This window comes from Rhodnius prolixus, unplaced genomic scaffold (assembly GCF_049639745.1).
Source record: "Rhodnius prolixus isolate KJV_2025 unplaced genomic scaffold, Rpr scaffold_2, whole genome shotgun sequence".
NCBI classification, from domain to species: Eukaryota; Metazoa; Arthropoda; class Insecta; order Hemiptera; family Reduviidae; genus Rhodnius; species Rhodnius prolixus.
Genome location: NW_027411592.1, coordinates 544,383 through 566,192, shown reverse-complemented (window position 1 = coordinate 566,192; position 21,810 = coordinate 544,383). Strand labels below are relative to the sequence as shown.

Sequence of the window (21,810 nt, the reverse complement as noted above, 5' to 3'; positions counted from 1 at the left end):
AGTGCTTCGAGCTTTGCTGAGTTATATCCTCAGAATATTTTTTAAAACCACTTTGCAGACTCAAAAGATCTAAGATGGATAGTTCCAGCCTAAATTCAAAAAATCAGGTCACAATGCCTTCTCAATAGTAGAGTAAAATATTGTAGTACCTAGGCAAAGTAATATTCATTAATTCTACGCACAGTTTATAATTTGTATGTCATCTTTTTTGTTCATTTCGTTTATTAAGGATTAGGCATTTATTAACTTTTTGGGTCAATCAATATAAATTTTCACCCATTTCTCTTTGATAGTAACTTCTCTACTTTTCTTTATTAGTAACTGATTATTTAAATTTAACCAAGTGTGTTCAAATACGTTTTGAACCGCTTTTGGAAAAGTAGAGAGAGAGAGTGCGAGATCATGTCTATATTAGCAAACCTTTAAAAATGAGAAGAAACGCTAATTCAAATTAACTAAGAAATTGACTAAAATAAGATATTTTCTTATGAGCTGAATTTATGAGGTCATTGCTTTTCTGAACGATTTCTCAACTATTATTGTTTTTTAACGAGACATAATAATTAAAACACTCCTTAGAAATATTTTGAAGAAAAATTTAAAAATAATGTTCTAAATTTTAACGGTTAGTTTAATAAACATTGTTTATTAAGAAATATTACTCTATAATTGTCTAAATTAAATTCTATTTCAACTCAGTCACTTGTTTTGAATCCAATTTGGATATATTTGGCAACTTTTAAAAGGTTAGTTGCGGTTCAATATAAATTAAATACAAGGGCACAAAACACTGATCAATTAGACTACCTGGCGCTAAAAAATTTAAAAGGCATTGTTTACTTTCTTTATAAATTTAAAAAAATATTTATTTTTTAACAAATACCCTTTTGTATTTAATCTTTTTCATCACTTATATAATCTGTACCTCGGAGAGAAAAGGCACCATGTCCATTTTTTTCGATTTTCAGATTTTGACATCATTTTACAAATTTTTTGTTGCTCTTTCTACAGGTGTAAAGCACTATGGCCTATGTTTACTATTAAGCGATTTATGTATTTTTAAAAAGCGCTATGATACTTCATTACTTAAGGGTAAAAGGCACTACATGGGCATAAATTTTTTCACAATGGAGATGAAAGTAAAATATTTTAAAATATGGGAGGTTAAGTGGCCATACCAACTGTAATAATTACGGTGAGAAGTACAAGAAAGAGTACAACCGGAAAAGTGGAACAAAAAATGAATTTGGAAAAATATCTTCATTTGGCTCCCCTGTAAAATTTACTTTCTGTGACATGGTGCCTTTTCCCTCCGAGGTACAGATATAAAGCAAAAACTAGTTTGTCCTGTGTTAAAGTGACACTGTTTATTGCAATGGTTACTACTTTTGGGTGTAAATCTGCACTTGGATTGGATTGGATTAAAATAAAACAATGGAATTCTGAATAAGGCAAAATATACCATTTTATTTTAACTTTTTCTTTGTCTGTACAAATTAGTACATTTTGTAATTTGTTTTATATAGGACCATAAATATTACTAAAATTGACAACGTGGCGTTAGTGTCATTGGCAGTACAATAGAAAACCTTTCTCCCTGTAACGAGAACTTCTTTTGGACAAGTGTTTCTGCATTAGTTTCAATTAGTTTATGTACAGAACGAAACACTATCTTGAACATGATTTGGCATTTAAATGATCATTTATATTTATTATACAAATATTGAGGCAGTATCATTTCTTGGTTAATAATAACTTTTTAGCCAAGTCGTTTTAAATAAAATACCTAAAATAATAATTGTTTGCTATAGACTTTTTCATAGCATTCCTATTGTAATGAAATTATTAACGTTATTTACACAATTTCTATCTAAATTTATACGCATTTTTTCTTTAATTTAAAATAATGCAACAGGTTCTATAGTTTTTTTTTATTGGTATTTAATGGTGTTAACATTATTACCATATGATTTTCAACACACACATGGCTTAAATATGAGATCATTCTACATCCAACAATGTGGTTTCATTTATTTTATTTGTAGTTATTATTATTTAAATCACACATAAAAACACCCAACTATTAATATAAATAATTTAAAATATTTATATGTATATAATATTTATTGTAAGAGAAAGTTTGCTTGTTCTAAATTTATGTTGAATATAAACGTTTTTTTTTCACAACATACATAAATACATCCATTCAAATACAACGTAACCTAGCAACACACACAATAAATCATGCGCTAACATTTTACATTTCCAATCATATTTTAATCCAGCAACATAATGGTTGGTAAGAGTAGTAAAAACTAGGCAAACGTACATCTGGAAGGTAATTGGGTTTAATCTTTGTTATAAAGAGAATTGAGAGAAGAAATAGTTTTTTAAAAGAATAAATTAGAAGCAGGCTTTTATTAATTACAGTAAGGCTGGACAATATTTAGTGAGCCTTAACCTCCATTCAGATGATTAAAACCATGTTTGTTTACTTGGCTTTAATCAAACTATTCGAATATACATATTTTAATTTTTCGTTTTTTATTCAAATTTTTAATACCATAAACTCTGCGTAGCTTAAATAAGTGTTATCTGGACTGTTTTTTTTTTTAATATATTATACTAGTTCCGCGAGAGTCCAAGGTTGATCGATCCACCATGAGTAGTACTTCGACTGCTTAGAGCATTGAGGATGTGCTCTCCCCATAATGCTTGCTTCTAGCCCTTTAATAAGTCTGATACATAATTGGAATGATATTGTATTTAAAGATTATACAAGTTTATTGAGGAACACTACTTTTTTGTAGTTTAATATAACGAGTTATATCAGAAAAGTCTCCACTAATAAAAGGAAGAAAAATTTTTGAAGGTTTAAATTGAAAGTACGAAAGCTTATATCAAAGAATATAGAAAGCTAACAAAGCTGTATTTCGGCTAGCATATGTGTCGTCGTGCTTTGTGGAAAAACAAAGGCGACGTTCAATATTATCATCGTTCATTGTAACGTACGTCAGTCCCCAGCCTTAGTAAACAAACATGGCAGATTACCCGACTCTTAGAACAATCAAAACAATATTCTATTTTGAACGCTGTTAGGCTCAGTGCACAGTATACGCATTAACTTGCTAGCGTCTAATTTTAAAGATTAGGCAAATATTTGTTGTTTTCCAAATTTTAGATATTTCCTTGTAAATTTTCACAAATAAAATATAACTTATTTTATATAATTTCATAAATAGACCTAAAAAAAGAAAACAACCCAGTATTTAGAGTGTAGCCCCAGTTAAGAAGGCACTTTGTGAGTTTTACAATTAATTATTTTTGTTTTGGCTTCAACTTATAACATTTTATTTGTTATTTAATAATAAAGACACATGCGCAGCTGTGGCTAATCGATTTAATTATTTGTTTTGCTGTAAATTTGCAAAATTTTAATCTACGTCGATTAGAGCCCATTAATTTTTATTATTTTTTTTGTTAATGTACATACACAATAAATATGAAAGTAAACAAAGGTATATAATATAAATAAACAAAAGATTTACTTGGAAGTTTGCATTGTAAATTTTTGCTTCTTAAACATCTCACCAAGTAACAAAATAATATTTGTTTGTTTCTTCTTAAATCAATTATAAATTAAAATAAAAAAATATTTCTTTTCAATAATGAAAGAAAATAGAGGTAATTTCATAATAAAGTTTGATATAAAATCGTAATTTCACAACTACAGTTTAAAATTTTACCTTACAATTAATATAACTCAAAACTGCTATATACCTATTTCTATAAATTTTTCATTTTGAGTTATCAAAATCATCTAAAAATGTATACGACATTTATATATTATTATGTATTAAATTTGAACTTAAAAATGAAAGACTGGTGTATTGTACTCTATAAACTCCACAATGCGCAGAAGTAAATCATTATTATTGTTCACCCCTTGCTAATAATACACATTGACAAGTAGATAAGGTTCCAAGCAGCATTTCGCCAACCAGTTCGTGATTATAAGGAGGAGCTTGGGCCGTCAGTCTCGATCGCGTTGAAGTCAGTCTTACACAGCCCATGGCGTTCAGTTGGAATACAAGATCGCCGGATTTGCCAACGCTTGCGATAACATCTAGTGGAACAGGTTTACTTAGGAATCGGTTATACAGGGTAGCCAAGGATAATGATCCTGGAATCTAGCCCAAATTCACGATATATTCTTGGACCAATTTCCTAGCACAAATGCGGATGATTGTAAATAGTAAGATAGCGAACAGAATGTCCGTCTCGACCACTCCCTCTCTCTCCCTCTCATACCTTAAAGAGACCTAAATAAGAACTTGTGCACTTGTGTCTGTAGTAAGTTCTAAGGAATGTCAACTAAATAAAAATAGAGATAAGTAGATAGACAAACCTTGAAAAAGCTTTAACTAAAGCTCTAACTGTTTTCAGTGGTCACTCTTGGACCGTTATCCGTACCCTGGAAGAGTAATCCGACTTGGAGTCATGGAAGGAAGCGCAGTAGCAAACATAATTTTACGATAAATTTTTCTGCAGCTCCATACGTAACATCCACAGCGAATGAAGTTATCGAACCCAGTACTTTAGCGGAACTCTGTAGTTTATGCCTCAACCCTAAGAAGCACCGAGGTTTTCATTCGCAACCTTTGTAGACGTTTACCAACTATAATCCATTTCTTTAGACTAACTGCCTCAAAATATAATTATTTCCTAAATTTCGTACAATATATGGCTCAGCAGAGTTTTCTTAGAAGCGCGCAATCTACAGAGTTACACACACCAGCACAATTTAAAGATCTAAACAGCTTCCCAGCAATGAAGAAAACATTCGATTGTTTCTTAGTTCATAGGATGGTTCAGGATACGTTTGCAATGATATTACTGAAATCGCAGGATTGCATAACAAGTGCTCACCATGAGAACTTGCAAAGACTGTGCGGCATGCTCCTGCTAAGAGGAAATCCAACACTCGTAAACATCATAGGATTTTGATTTTTCACCAGGAATAACAGTCGGGAATATTTAGGTTTGGAAAAGCAGAGTTCTTACAACTAGGTCATCACGTAGCTCAAAAACTCAAATTTAATATTACGCTTGAGTGCTGTCAGGGAATGCGAAAAATAGGCTTTACTCAAATAGGTCATTCCTTATGTGTTAATGTCTTAGCGCGCGGTGGGTGGGTACTTAACTGATTATCTCATTTGCGAATTGGTTGTCCAAGTAGTTATCAAGTTCGCGACACCAAATAACCACAAACGGAGGTTATGTTGGAACTAATCTACTTGACACACCCTAGTAGATCGTCACACCTCTCTGTATTATAATATACTTATGTATGTACACAATGATTATTATAATCAAATATTAAGAATGCCCCGGTAAAATGGAGGATCTCTATTATTTATAATATAAATTTATAATGAACTGTTTAGTTAGTTTAGAAAATGACAGAGCACTAGTAGGCTATTGCAGTTAACTCTAGCAGACTGTCATTTAGCCCGTCACTCCCGCATCTTGCAAATCTGATTGCTCCAATTAATCCTAATTTCATTAAATAAATATTTAGTGAGAAATACGTTGAGACAAGTCCCAGTGCTGAGTTAAAGGAAGCAGTTTTACAATTTACATATATATATATATATATATATATATATATATATATATATATATATATATATATATATATATTACATTTTGTTTGTTATAATTTCTAGCGAAACGTGAACACGTTGTGGTAGTGAGAAGCTAAAATTCTCAAACTGTGCTCCTTGCAGTTCGCTCACTTATGTAAATATATGTTGTTTTTTTAAAATTTTTTTACATATTTTTTCCTTTTTTTTGTTGTATATAGAACTAGATAACTAGAGCTAGAGGGGACTAGCAGCATTTACGGTTGTTGTTGGCACCTGAGTGGTTCTTCTGTCGGTCGCTCCTCTTGGGCCGCTTGTTGCGGCGGTTCACGTCACGCACCTTGTTGTTCCTCTCCAGCTGCTTGCCCTTCAACATCTGACACTCCTTCCGGTTTTCTTGCTGAAATCACAATACACCGTCACTAAACTTGACCATGATATTATTACGTTATGAAGTTCGCAACATGAAATAAAGCATCACAAAAAGTAAACTTATAAAACCTGGAAATCCAAATTTTTTTTAAAATTATCAGTCGGAGAAATAAACGTGTTATATTCTTGTTTTTAGAAGGAAATCCGTGATTAAGATGCCATTTTCCAACAACACATTGGGAAATATGCCTCAAAAAACAACATATGTGCAAAGTATTTCAAATTTATATGCAAAGACCAAGATGGCCATAGTTGTACGAAACGGAAAATTGTGAACTGCCGGCTGATATAGGTATCTAATTAGATAGAACCAAGGAAAGGAGATTAGTGGTTCCAAGAACATCAGGAGGTAAAAGGCAGCGGGATTAGCCGCGTTGAAATTCTCGCAAGATGTGGAGTTTGGTACCTTTGCCCAGTAGAAGTGGAGAGTGTCAGCCAATAGTGATGGCTGAGGCTCCAGTCGTTTCAGTCCAATAGAAGTCAATCTGGGCGTGGATTATTTGCATTTGAGTAAATATTTGGAATCTGGGAGTTTGGATTCTGGGATTTTGGAAGGAAACGATCCTACCTACTTTGATCTCTGTTCTGCTCCCCCTTCTACCACTGCCACAAGAGCTTCCAACAATTTAACATAACTTAGGACTTTGGATTGGTGTTAGGGAAAGAGAACCTTTTCCAATTTGAAATCTAAATCTTCTTAAATTATGGCATCGCATACACTTTTTTTTACTCACCATAAAAGAACCCAGTATGTGGGTGAGAGCAAACAAATAGAAGAATTTCTTCAAGTGTAACCCTTAGTTCAGGAATCAGATAATAAAAATAAGAAGGTTCGTGTAAAGAGGTACCTTTTGCGCGGAGAAGACCTGCAGCTGGAGATTGTGGTAGTAGTTAGGCTGAAGAGGAGCTCGATGGTGCCTGGGCTGGACGACGGGTCGTGGTGACAGACTGCGCGCCCGTTCTGGCTGTACGGCCGCCACTCGGACTCCGCCGATAGCCACACCGTTACGGTCGTACACAGACATGCTCGGATGTTCGATCAGCAAATTCTCGAGAGGCGATGTCTCCACAGTGACAGCGCCAGTCGACGTGAAGCATGGCGGTGGCGTGACAAACCAGGACTCCTCCATCGACAGGCAGGTGGGCAGCGAACTGCTCGACGAAGACCTGCTGGCCCGGTTGGTTGCTGACTCTCTTCCTATGGACAGATGTGATCTTAATGAGTAAGTGCAGAAATAATGGGACAGAAACGAGTTAGAAGCTTCTCTGGACTTCGAACCACAACTGTAAGATTAACCTACACAAGGTCGACATTTACAATTAAATAATAATATGAATTACTGGCAGTTTGGGCGGAACTGATCTTATATGTTTCCTAAATTGGGCAAGTAAAATTGTGATTTTTTTTATTTTTTATAAATCCATGACAGTGTTTCATCACTTTATTGGTGGGAGGTAGCTACATCTCTCGATGTCCACATTTCTTTATTCCCCAGACAGTGGAGCAGTCTGCAACAACAGGAGTTTGATCTAAGGAGCCTTCTAAATTTGGAGCAATGTGAGGTATTGTTTGAGCGTCCAGCGCTGGGCGACATTTCTAGCTGCCACATCTAGAAAGTCCTAATGGACTAGTCTTGAAACTAGCCTCTACTGCTAGAGGCAAATGGCACATGTCGGTAATTGGACGGACCTGCGGGACTTAGCCCAGACATACTGAGTGCCCAGATCGAATTAATTTAGCTTTATGCTGGGTGAAATAGGTTCTGAGAACATCTTCGCAGGGGGGACAATTTCTTTCAACTCAATGGAGAGGGTGGCAGAAAAGGAGAAAACGGCCTCTTACACTCTCATCTTCGCTAGTTTGCCATGAGAGTACATGAGAGAGAAGATAAAGTGTGAAAACTACTCGTGAGGTCGCCGCCAATGTGCGGCGTAGGATACTTCGCTTGAAATTACACTCAACATGCTGCTAGATGGAGAATACCTGTTAATCCATCTCCCACTAAATCTATTTGACCAGGGCTTCTATAAATGGATAGTGACTAATTTGAATACCATAAAAGAGATACATCTTACTCGTGGTGTGCACAAGTAGCCAATCGTCCTCCTCGGACTCCACGGTACTAAGTCGCATATCTTCCAAGTTGTCGCTGGGCACTTCCGCCGGAGTAGACTCGCCGTATCCCAACAGGTAGCTGGCAAGGTTGCTCAACATATTGCTTCTACTTCTTTGAGATCTGCAACGTTAAAGAAATTCACAATTACTCCTCACAATTACTCAAACAATGATGTGTATTACTGAGCAATTCAGGTCTTTGGTGTACGAATGTTCAGCGCAATCACAATTTCGCGCTGCTAGATCTTTCTTCATTCGGAGACTCTCTGCTCTCTTTGCTGCCACCGCTACTTCCACATAGCTCGAAGATGTTCCTGTATCAAATGTTAAAATAGACATGTTACTGCGCACGTATTGGGGGACAGACAAATGTGCTGAGACAGACTGTCGACAGAAGCACCCCTTGGGATTTAGTGGCACTGCAGTGCAGTCTTCGAGTCCAGCATTGTTTGCTTCTTTTCTTTCCAGTAGATTTACTGGTTGTTAATTCTTTTACAGCCGGAGGTTCTCATTGAAAAAATTAAAATCCTTTATTAAAGATTGATAATTCAAATATAAATAATAATGGTACCTAACCCAAACTTTTTGTGAATTAACATTAGCGCAGAATCACTAGAAAAATCACAACTTGAATTTATGTCTATTTATGTATATTATAATAATAATTATTATTATTATATAAATACAACATATAAAACAATACAATTTCCGTTCGAATGATTATTAGTAATTCAATTTTATATATATTTTTATGCTGATCCAGGCCCTGAAGATATAATTTTTGCAAACGTAAGCGAAAAAATTAATTGACCGAATCCTTTATGTATAGATAGAAGTTTAACTGCTTACTAACGCCAAATCTAACATAACCTGCAAAATTATATTAGAGCTATATTTTAATTATAACTTAACTTAGGTTTACGATTGTTTTTAATTATACATCAGTCTCGTCAAAATACTTTTTATTTTTCATCTCTATTTTTTCTGTTTTATCTTACAGTCACAGACCAATACTCGATAACCTTGGAGACAATAGTACTATTGAGGTACATTTGCTGCTGTCCTGTTTCTCTATACAAAGTCTGTCCATATAATTATTAAGAATAGCAAAAATTACAACCACTAAGAACCAGTGCGACGACGCCAAGCAACTCGGTGATTGAAAGGTTCGAGACGAACTGGGAAGTTGGCCGAAGAATTAACGTAGAGACTAGTGATGGGCTATTTGAGCGGACTCGTTCCATTGGAACGAGTCCGATGGTGGAACGAGTTGATTCAAATCCCTATTTTTAAAAAAAGTGATTCCGCCCCGCCCCAAAAAATTTAGGCAAATAAAAATGAAAATGAGGCAGCAGAAGGTTTGGAACGATTAAACATAAGAACAAATGTCACGCAATTTATTATATTATTATATCATTAAATGTTAGCTTTCCCAGTTAATAACAAAACTATATTTCTTTAACACACATTGAGAACTATCCCTAATTTCCAATTGCTCTGATAAATATAAAAGTAACAACGTAAAACAAATATTAACACAAAAATAGGCTAGTCAAATATAAATTAAAGCAATGCAGTTTTGTCATTATCTAGCTTGACCACTAGAAGACTGGAGTTAACTTACTTCAAGAGTATTCAAGGTAGAGAAACGGAAATGGGTAGGAAATTATTCCATAAAAATTCTAACCCTTCAAAATTATAATTACTCATAATATTTATTTACTAAGAATTGAATATCAAGCTTTTAAAATATTATCTTATTGTTTTACAAAAAGAAAAAGCTGTGTGCTTAATCTTAAACTTAGCGCTGGACACTTACTCTTATCTTCATTGGCGTAAGTTTGAACGTGTACATGTCAGCTAGACGGTCAAAGTACAACTGGGCCAAAATTTAGTATTACCTAACTGGTTTACTTAGTGTAGTATCCCTCCCACTCTATCACCTATTTCACAAACATTCATCGATTAAAAATATTTTTTAGTTAAATATTCGTTTCATTGGAATACAAAAAACATTATAACGCTTTCTTAAGATGATTTGAATTTTTAAAATTTGTTTTTGTCCATTACTCTTATAAAATACGAAGAATTTCAAATAAAATATAATATACAAACACAGAATGATCTAGTGTGCAGGTGGAGTCAGTCGTAGTTCCCATGACAACGGAACCGTTAAACGACTCCGGCCCAGCTCTAGCATTTTCATTGGTTAAATCCACTGGAGTTGGTGGAGTCGAATCCGGAGTGATTTAAATCCTTTTGAAACCGGACTCGTTCCATTTTTTCGTTCACTGAATCTAGCCAATAGAAATTGCTGGAGCTGGAACCGGAGTTGTTTAACGGTTCCATTGCTATGGTAACGAGGACTGACTCCACCTGCACACTAGATCATTGTGTTTGTATATTATATTTTATTTGAAATTCTTCGTATTTTATAAGAGTAATGGACAAAAACAAATTATAAAAATTAAAATCATCTTAAGAAAGCGTTATAATGTTTTTTGTATTCAAATAAAACGAATATTTAACTAAAAATTATTTCCAATCGATGAATGTTTGTGAAATTGGTGATAGAGTGGGAGGGATACTGCAGTAAGTAAACCAATTAGGTAATACTAAATTTTGGCTCAGTGTTACTTTGACTGTCTCACGGTCATGTACACGGTTAAACTTACCCAATGAAGATAAGAATAAGAGTGTCCAGCGCTATGTTAAAGATTAAGCACACAGCTTTTTCTTTTCGTAAGATAATGAGATAATATTTTTAAAGCTTGATATACAAGTCCTAGTAAATAAATATTTCTTTATTTATGAGTAATTATCATTTTGCTTGAAGGGTTAGATTTTTTTTTATGGGAATAATTTCCTACCCATTTCCGTTTCTCTATCTTGGATCCTCTTGAAGCACATTAACTCCAGTCTTCCAGTGGTCAAGCTAGATAATGACTAAACAGCATTGCTTTAATTTTTATAATTGACTAGTCTATTTTTATGTTAATTTTTGTGTTACGTTGTTAATTTTATATTTATCAGTGCAATTGGAAATTAGGGATAGTACTCAATGTGTGTTAAAGAAATATAGTTTTGTTATTAACTGGGAAAGCTAACATTTAATGATATTTTTTAATAAATTGCGTGACAATGTTACTAATGCATAGGGTAAGTACAGAGACCGGAATCGGTGAACGAGTTGTTGGAATCGATTCCAACCCTGGAACTGATTCAAATCCAACGAGTCCAAAGACGGACTCGTTCTGCCCATCACTAGTAGAGACAGTAGATATGTGAATTGAGGTGAGGGCCAAGTGCGCATGTGCACAACTCGTCAGGACTTTGGCCTCTATCTCTGCTCAGCTGACTTTCATTTAACCTTCCTCTGGACCAGCGGTACTATTTACATTCTTCAGCTGTTACAACAGCTCGTTACAGTTGTGATGTACTGGCAGAATGCAACATCCAACCTTTAACTATTTTCTACAAACATCAGGAATAATGGCTACTGTTTACAAAGAACTCTAATCAAAGGAAAACTATTTGTTTAAGACAGCTCAGAAACACATGAAACGATCTCCTTTAAACTTTGATATACAAGAAGATCTGTAAATTCAAGAATAAAAAATCTTCACTCCTGAATATTTAATTCTAATTAATATTTTACAGATTTAAAACATTATGGCTTAATTACTCGTCACCCACCACAGTAACGCTATTGGCAACAGACTGACGTTCAGGTAGACTATCACAATAATAGCAAATTCATTTAGTTTTTAGTGAACTATCCACATCGACTCTGTCGCATCCTAAACTTGGGACTTTTGAGTTAATAAGCAGTTGCCAACGCTCCGTCTATCACAGTTACTAATTATTTACAAATTATTTCTACATAAACAAAAACAAGCGGGCAGTCATGGTGGCGTGCACTCGCGGCCGGAAGCTCCAAACAGGAAACACAATAAACCCTTAACATCAACAGTGTATCGCCCTATCTAATCTGACAATATTAATCTCTACTTTCTAGCGTGCAATTGCCAACTGAAAATATTAGTCGCCATCATGAATACTTGATCTGCCAAGCATCCAATTATTCTAAAACGGATATGTAAACAATTTCTCAACCGGAAATGAATCTCTTCGTTCATGGAAATGTTTTGGTTTTTGTTTCATGAGCCATATCCATTCGAATTGAACCTTAAAGGTATTATAAATAGAATTCCGGAACTGCCAAATACATACCACTTTTGCTTGGTCCAATTACTACGTAATCCTAATTTTCTTAGATCCTTAGAACAGAGAATGTGTGTATATATTTACAGTTTAACTGTACATCAAAAATTTCACCCTATCGCCATACATTTCTTTCCAGCAATAAGAGAATGTTTATGTTGCATTTCTTAAAGTGATTGTTCCAGCATAAATGAAAATCGTAAAAAAGCTGAATTTTTTACTTCGACTAGGTTGCAAGAGGAAATGCGACAATAAGCACTTGGTCGAATCCAGCCAAACGGAAGTGCTTTTCTAAAGCGATTTTTCAGTTTTATAGCATTTTCTCAGACAAGCTGCAACGATATTCTCCAAACTTGATATGGAAATTGCTTATCCGCAACTCGTATACTTTTATTTGAAACATCTTTCTGATACTACTATAAATATTTTTACTAATACACTGCTTATAAATATTCTACTTCAGCATGCGTTTATGAATATTGTTAAAAAGATTAACAAAATTTTGTTAAAATGTTACTGCAGTATTTTTCGATTTCGTACTGATATGAACTCTGTCAATTATGATCGCAGTTAAAGAAGGCCGAGTGAGGGGCACGAATAAACCAAAGTTTAATGGCTAAGGAGAGGAGCTGAAATAAATCACAAAGAATTTCTCAAAAAGCTTAATTTGTAATCTAACATGTGATATCGTTTGGAAGGAGATCAATTTGGCATCACACCATTGCATAGAATACAAATCTTGCGTCAGATAAAAGTTCAGATCGTTGCTCACAGCTGTCAGGTCGATTTAATAATAAACTCTGAAGAGGCAGGTTACAGATCAGTGTGAGAGAGGTTAGTTGAAGGTTACCCTGGCACGTTGGAGGGGGTGGGGAGGTGAGCATCAGTTCTCTTTGTTCTGTGAACACGCAGAGCTCGATCTCAGAGCGGCTTACTTCTAAACTTGGCTTTCTCGTTGCTTGCTGCAACTACATTGCGAACAGCCGGAACTAAACGTTTTGAAACTCCTAGAACACGAAGAAAATGCGTTATGAACACCATTCGACCACCATTTTACGTGCACGAGCAGTTTATCTCTAGGGAAAACTTAATTGTACAAATTTTACTCGATCACATTTCTACCTGATAACAGGCGTAAGAGAAGGTCAAAGCCATTTTTCTAGAATAAAAGATTCCAAAGGCAATGATTTAGCCTAAGATGTAAAGTAATACTAGCGCTAATTGCAAATCGAACTGGACAAATTGCTAGGTGCCCAGTAATTCAACACGCCTAGAGTTCAGCACAACCTAGATGTACTTGTCAGCTACCTGAAAGCCCCTCGCAAAGGTCGACATTCCTGAGCCCCGGTGGTGCGCCCTAATAACAATCTCGTCATGTTCAAAATGGAGTTTCGTGATTTCTCAATTTGGCCGGAAGGAGCCAACAGGACACTGAGCTGAACATTCTGCAGCAGGTAAGATTCGTTCAGGAACATTGTGAACGCTGTACCTGTGTATATGTAATCATCTTAGCACGGCGAGCCAAATAAAATCGTCATTTCGCAAGAAATGAAGGTACGAAAGGTTACTGGCAAATCAACTGTCTTGCAACGTGTCAATATGCTCAGCGTTAATAGCAGCAACTAAATAGAAATTGCGGAAGTGCTACTATATCCTTGAAACATGCAAATGTTATTAAGATTTGGCTAGTTGAATACAGAGATGGGCTAAAAGCAGCGCGATCGCCGGATTCACACAGATACAGCGCCATATGTACCATTTTATCCGCGCCACTGCATAAATTGAAACTCAGTTTGTTAGAAGCCCCGACTTTTGGAAAATCCTAGTAATCCCTAGCCTGGGTAATTGTTGATACCGAGGAATACTTTTTCTCTGAATTGAATTCAAAAGATAGAAAATTAGAAGAGTTTTACAGGTCCGTAACCAATGAGTTAAGGCCACATTCCTTGAAATAATTAACTTATAATTTGTGCAGATTTCAACCTTCTAATTTGCACATTAATCACACTTGTATTGTTTAAATCTTTCTTTCTTTAATTAATTGAGTTGAATTCTGTAAGGAAGTGTATATTAAATAATGCTTACAAAGTTAATGTACCTAAAGGAAAGAAAAATGATTACTACTTCAGTCATGTTATTTTTTATTTGTTGTATTGTTAAATTTTCGACCTGGGGACTAGGTCATCTTCAGGGCTGTGGGACATATTTTATTATAGAAACGGATTACAATATAAATTGATCTCAAAAATTATTTTCCTGATACGTATTTATTAACAATAGTAATTTATTTTACATTGTTAACCTTAAATGTTGGTACATCTTCAATCCTGAATGTTTAGGTTCTGAGTGTGGTAGGTTTTAAAATGTATTTCTTTGTAACAGTCAGTGTTGCCAATTGTCAAAAAGATGTTTTTAGTAAATGGCGCATACTTATATCAAGAAGTTCAGTAATTATCGTCGAAAATAAACAAGTTCTAAACAATTTTTTTAAAAATTTGTATTAAATGTTTTTATTGCGGAAAGTATTCACTAAATTTACTAAAGCTATGTAAGTCATATCCAGACTATTTCAAACTTAAGTTATTTAATTATTTAGAGTTGTTTTAAGTTTGTTGTTATGTCAAGATGATTTATATAATAGTCATTTAAAATTTAAGCAAATACATTAACTATTCGTGCAGATGTCTGGTTTTGGCCGCAGTTACGGTTTGAGTTGCACTACTCCAGATGTGGCATTGACGCACATATATATCTATAATATCTCCGGCGGCCTTGCGTTCTCCATTTTACAGCTGTTTTTTAACAATTCCATACAGCAGCACTGGACAAGCACCTCGGTTTCTTGGTTCCTTGTTTCTAATGAACTGTACTTACTCCGGCAAAGTAAGCATTTTTTTTAAAGGCTACCAAAATCAATCGAATTTGAATCCTGCTGTTTCGTGTGATAAATGTGATTGATTAATGGTGCTCTAATAGGAAATACATACTTTTGTTTAATTGTTAAAGGAAAATAATTATTTTTAATGATTATAGTTTTTTTTTTTTTAAACCGTAATGATATTTTTTCTAGTTTTTGTCAAATCAAATCAATATAAAAAAAAAGTGGCCAACGTTTCGACAGATTGTTGCCTATATCAGCGACTACTACTGTTACCATACTGAAGTGATCTCAAATAAACAAAATTATAATGTAGCAAGTAGTCACAAAACTCTTCCTTGAAATTAATTTCGATAAAAGTGATTATCGATAGGTCTGAAATAATTTTTTTCCCTCAGCAATTAAGAAAATGAGAAGCTCCTGTTTCCAAAGGTCCTTTCCACAACCTACGGCCATCTTACTTCCCCCTGAACTAATGTTAGTACCTGCTACCCTGCATGGGCCCCCTTCCAAGCAAATGAAAGTTCGTCCCAATGTTTTAGACATTCCAGCATAGTTCACTCCAGTCGTCTAACTATAACTTCAGCTTGGTTTCTATAATTTGCTAGTTAACTAAAATCGCTTCTTGAAGAAAAACTTCCACATAATCTTATTACATTATTATTATTTTAATTCAAGTAATGTTTAAACATTAATTGAATTCAAATGATACCTAATCTAATTATAAACAGACCACCATCTTTGACGTCTGTTTGCGGCGCATCTTCGGACATGTGAATTGGACTTCTCCGTGCAAGCACCGGCAAAAACCGGACGTCTCCCCGGACCTAAGAATGTAGTATTGCATTATGACATTGTCATTTTGTTGGTTCAGTCAGAAATGGAGTTACCTTCGCCAGTGCTAGTAATAATCTATTCCAAGAAACTAACCTTGAGAATATTGAGAAGCGGTCAAAAATTTTGTTGACAAATTTTTTGTTTACCGACATTTCGGCAAATTTATAGCCTAACATACTTCAGGGTCGTTACAAAGGAATAATAGAACATTAATTTAAATACAAACTGAGTAAGGTAAATAAATAAATAAACTAATAATAATAAATAAAAATAGAATAATGGTTAATGATGGAAATAATATTAATAAAATGACAATTATAAAAATAATTTTAAGTTGACTTAAAAAATAAATTTGTAGTTAAGATGGTTTTGGTTTTCGACCGTTGATAAAGATTATCTTATTCAAATTCGAAATCAATTATGAAATTCATTTTCAATAATTTCATTCATTCATCTGAAAATCCTCGTAAGATAATTTGCGGAGTTATGTGAGGATAAGTTATGTTCATGAGGATTCATGGAAAAGTGGGTTTATATAGAGGTAAGGGAGGGGTGAAAACAATAGGGCTGGAAAAACCTGAGGTATTTGGTGAGGAATTAATTGTTTCTGTTTGAAGGATGTTGTTGTAGAAATTCGAAAGGTTGTTCGTGTCTTTTCTGAAGTTAATGGATTTTTGTTGTTGTTTAATGTGGATCATTTGTAATATATGTTGCGTATTTTCTCTTGCAAGTACGGAAGTGTTGTCTAAGCCAAAATCGTGTTGCAGGTCTAGATGGGGTTCAGTAAGAGCAGAAAATGTATCGTTGGGTTTTTTTCTCTTACAGTCGTGTTGGGGTTGGTGTAGTCTCTTTTTAAGATATTGTGAGGTTTGTCCAACGTAAGTTGCCTCACCATTTATGGTGTATCTAATGGATGAAAGGAAATATACTTTGCTGGTTGTGGAAGTATGATGTACGGAAGTGTCAATGTCTGCGAGAGAGTTGATTGGTGACTTGGTTCAGTATTTTTTCTGTTATGTGAAGACGATAACTACTGTTTCTAGAAATTTTAAAAATTGTATAGCAATCAAGCTGTTCTTGATAATGAAGTCTCTCTCAAGTTCCGCGTGAGTTGCATTGTGAAGTACAACCGCAGCAGGAAGGTGACCCCGACAATGTCAACATAAGCGTTGGAAACTTGATCGTGAGTTTATTTTGCAGTTAAACAGGGAATAACGGTTAGACACAGTGTAGCGAGTAAAATCTAACCTCTGTTAGCATATAACAATATGGGGGGCGCGCCCTACTCTTCAACCAACTGAAGAAGATTAAACTGTTTTCCATTCTACTGCTCCCTCAACTGTAAGTCTTCTATTCAAGCAGTTTCTGATTTTAGGTTTCCCCCGGAAATGCACGTTTGTGATTAATAAAAGTTAGTCTGTCTGTAAGTATGTGGTCACTAAGTTCAACTTCCTCCCTATCCGCTATTACTAATGGCCGTGGCTCAGGTAGCTAGAAAAAAAAAATTGCACATTGTATTTTCATATGAAATTAAAAAAAATAAAAGAAAATGAATTTAAGACAAAAGAATAACCTTGCAATTGTGCTACACAGTTCTTGTGAATGCATTATGGGTAAGTGGCCTATTGTGCTGAGGTTACATTGTTTTCATGTTTACCTTTATTATATATAACCTGACTTTCTCTCCTAACTAACTTCTTTCAAAGAATGGAGTCTCATTATACCGGAAACTACTAATTTACTTGACCTCCTTACTACGTGTACAATGTGAGAGAGAATACAATTTCTGGCGGAGTTACTTTTAGAGTTACTCACGAAGAGAAGGTGTCGCACCTTTCCTTAACCGGAAGAAATGTTTTCAAAAATTAATTCTTGAGCAAAAATCGATGGCGGATCCAGAATGTCCGATTGGGGGGGGGGCGGATCTACGCAGATCTTTGGGATACTACGAACCTTCTATATTGTTATCCCTAATATTATTGCCAAAATCTATATTAATAGTCAGTTAATTAAATATTACCGATTGGAAAACAAATTACTGCAACAGTATCCACAGGTTTGATCGAATGCAGTTGATGTAAATGAAATGAACATTCATCTTGTAAACGATGCAAATAACGGCGTAAAAAACTACTCCTTTTTCCTCTCTACAGGGTAGTGGTTCGACTATAGCATTGTATGACAACCAATCTGATCTCGCCTACGATATTTACATCGTTTTTATACAGATTAGATTACTTGATTAAATATAATGTACATAATCTTATGTACATAATTTATTTATAAAATTATATCTTTAGAATGATTGTAGTTTCTGGTTCTAACTGGATAAGTAGTGAGTTAGTTCAACTGTTTCCGAGAGAAACCGAAAAAAAAGTGAGAAATCGGTTCAGTAATGTGTCACTTCCGGATTAATTTTTTTTTGCAACTCATTGTGTTGGATCCCTCCTAACCTAACCTTACCTAACCTAACCTAACCTAACCTAAATATAACTGTCTGCGCCTTATTTATTTTGAGTTTTACTGGCCATTCACACAGACACACATACACTTTGTTCTTCCCCCTCTTAAAACTATGAAAAGTGTTACTATCGATAATAATGGCACCCAAAGGAATTCCTAATTATGGGATTTTTCACAAAACAATAATATTAAATCCTAGCATTTAATTTCTGGCAAAATGTCCTCACCACTGTTCATAACCTCTGAAATTAGAAAGTCCTGCAAGAGTAAAACAAGTAACTATCGATAGCGAAGAAGGGCTGGCTGCCAGCGAACAGAAGCCCCGATCTCGAGGCCGGGCGAGTTCAATTATTGAGCAAAGTAAGGTTACACAAAGGCTATATATATTGCGAAACGAGGAAAGGTTAACAGATTAAAGTAGGCTAGCAGGTCCTTGCGCAGTGTTTACTTTTGCTAATTCCCACTCCACTCTATACGTAAAGTAGTTTCAAAAATAGATTTTTATTTTATAAAATTTACTAAATTGTTGAAGCAACATTTCAACCACTATTTTATCGATACGCTTACTAAAGTATCCTTACCATAGATAAATTATTATTATTCGCTAGTTAATAATTTCTACCAACCAATAGTTTCGATTAAAACCTCTAATTTGTACTAGTCCATAATCGATAAAAGACAAAGACTCGTAAAACAAAAGGAAAAAAAAAGTTTATTAAGCTTGTAATTACAATCGCAATTTCTCCATTTTACTAATATTTGATAATTTTTCTCAGAAAAATTTCTTTCGAGTTTGTAGGTGAGAAGCTGAGGTGAGCGAAGTAGTGAGGGTCCAAATCTAGTTTTAAAGGAAGCAATGAGGTAAGACGGGTTTGAGGGATGCATTATGAATTTGATTCTAAAATTGAAACTTGTCTAATGGCGACTTGTCTGAAGGGCCAAGGAATGTCGTGTGAGTTCAAATTTGTGAGGATTGCGTCATTATTTAAAATAACGATTAAAAACAAAGGAACAAACAAGAAATAATCTGTTACTTGCGGAATTAATGATTCGCTCATGCACTCCAGTAAAGTGGGTCACCGCGGACAGCTGGCAACCCCCACCCACCGCCGCTACCGTTGCGCAATACTCGCGAATAGTTAATTGTTTGCTTTCCTTCTGGGTTAAAAAAAATAAAAAATATTTATTTTATCTATCACGCGATGTCAATGTCATAATAATGCTCTAGCAGTAATTAATATGTCCAGGCGTAATCAGCTGTCTCAATTAAATGAGAGATCATTTAATGTCATCTGTGTGAAATGAAACAGAATATCTGCATTAGGCGAGGAGAAAAGAGAGGTAGGCTTTCCCTAAACTGGCAGCAGGCTTCACCAGCTGATATGACAGGCCCATAAAGCCTCAATTAGGGCCTGGCAAAATGTGACACACATTCTGGCCAGCGAAAACAGTTACAATTAGAGCAAATGATTTAAGTCCATCGTCACATTCTATTTAGTTATCACAAAATTTTAAATTCCTTTATTTTGGTTTTAAATGCTGTCGATGACCCTGACTAAATCGGATTTAGAGTTCTTAGCTCTAACTGTAGAGACTCTGACCGAGAAAATAGAAATAAACCCAACTTCTCACTGAATGCAGTCAAACGGAAATATCGCACGCAAACTCACACGATTTCCTCTTTCTTAACGATCGTCTAAGGCGAACATTTTATTTATATTCCCGATTATGAAATATGTTTACTCTTAGAAGCACTATCCTATTAGCCAAACCGTCAACTACACCGAGAAATGGAACTTCAATTTTTCGTTTTTGAGTTAATGTTCACACACACAGAACTATAATTACAATTAGAGCAAGAGAGGGGGGAATGTAGTAACCTGACGTGCTATTGTGGTATGTGTGACGTGTTTACCTCAACTACGAAAATCTGTTAAGGTTGTATTTTAGAGAACACTATTATAACAGTGGTGCAACCTTCTCTATTTTAAAGAGCACCAAATGATGATAATAAGAATAAAAATGCGGGCACATAAATTCGAGAGTTGCGCCATTCAGACGCAATATTTTGATGGCAAATAAAACAACTGCGTCTCTAACGCACGCGTTCTCACTAGCCTCTTATCTGCTTGGCTTAGTTCTCTCTAAGTGCTTTTATTCTTGTCGCGCCTTTTCACTTACAACTTCACATCGCCAGCGTTGCAAAACTATTCTATCATCAATATTATATTCTCACTGGAAATTGAGGCACTGGAATTCGAAAGAATTTCTTTTCAAAAGTAATCCGCATACATTTCCAGAACTGAGTAAAAAGTTGTAAAATAATTTGGTGTAGCCACTTAATCCACTCTTTCATTACTTCTTAAATATTTTATTTAAATTCCGAATTCGTAAACGTATTTAATCCTTACTTAAATTGTGTATAGTTTATTACATTATGTTATTAGACTTCTAGAAAAGTACTCTTAATAAATGTAGATATGAGTGTGCTATAATGAGTCCAAGTTAAACAAAAAATCTTTGAAAAAATCTGCAAAAAGGGGAAAAAAATTGGAAAAGAATGCAAAGTTTTGTTGCTGATGGGAGCCACTGCCACATAAATATATAGAAGGAGCAACCTGAGGTTTTCATTTTTTTGAGTTGTAAGTACTCAAACACATACAAGGGGCCTATTTTTTAAAAACTACTTCTTTGGACTGAGGGAATCTCAGCAATATTTTCTCTGTATACAGACGATAACAAAATATTATTCATATTTGGTTGAAGAGCCGACGGGAAATCGCGTCAATAAGGCTTTCATTCGAATTCCACCAGACTGTGGGGGGCCACTCTCTCTAGAAAACACATTATTCCGTTCTTCTGGCATTTTCTTGATAATGGCTCCAACGGTTTTCTTTAAATTTCGTAAGCGCACTGCATACGTCATAACGAATATTTTCTTTGTAACATTTCTCCAGCTAAATCCTATTCAACACTTCGAATCAATTACAGGTACCTCTAAGAATTACTTCCAAGTTTTAGGTGGTGCCAACAAAATGTACTCACCGCAAGTTGTGCCAGAGTTAACGTGTGGCTGTCAGGTGTGCAATTCCAGTGACCGCTGGCAATGGTTTGAAAAGGAAGCGACACCAAGCTGGAGCTTCAGGTCAGCGAGATATCGCATGTTCCTCTCCTACTATCGCACGACTGGCCTCATTCGCAGCACGTGCAGCCTC

The 21,810-nt window shown here is 35.0% G+C and overlaps 2 protein-coding genes across 7 annotated transcripts in view; one reads left to right on the top strand and one right to left on the bottom strand.

The window, feature by feature from the left end:
- Positions 1 to 21,810, top strand: part of LOC141448671 (uncharacterized) — a 142,200-nt gene that overhangs the window by 78,841 nt on the left and 41,549 nt on the right. The window contains exon 1 of one of the 5 annotated variants that reach the window (XR_012455199.1): positions 1,466 to 2,338. The exons of 3 other annotated variants lie outside the window; for them this stretch is intronic. The gene's annotated coding sequence lies outside the window, so the exon portion shown is untranslated. Of the gene's footprint in view, positions 1 to 1,465; positions 2,339 to 14,950; positions 14,966 to 21,810 lie in introns of those variants that run through there. One more of the 5 variants, XR_012455200.1, reaches the window with a different exon arrangement.
- Positions 1,441 to 21,810, bottom strand: part of TP53INP (Tumor protein p53 inducible nuclear protein) — a 29,528-nt gene continuing 9,158 nt past the window's right edge. Inside the window, exons 1-4 of one of the 2 annotated variants that reach the window (XM_074117174.1) lie at positions 21,641 to 21,797; positions 8,154 to 8,314; positions 6,926 to 7,275; positions 1,441 to 6,045 (exon numbers count right to left, since the gene is read on the bottom strand). In XM_074117174.1, coding sequence (XP_073973275.1) covers positions 5,893 to 6,045; positions 6,926 to 7,275; positions 8,154 to 8,292 — 642 coding nt within the window. In that variant the 5' untranslated portion in view covers positions 8,293 to 8,314; positions 21,641 to 21,797 and the 3' untranslated portion in view covers positions 1,441 to 5,892. Of the gene's footprint in view, positions 6,046 to 6,925; positions 7,276 to 8,153; positions 8,315 to 21,640; positions 21,798 to 21,810 lie in introns of those variants that run through there. The other variant, XM_074117173.1, reaches the window with a different exon arrangement.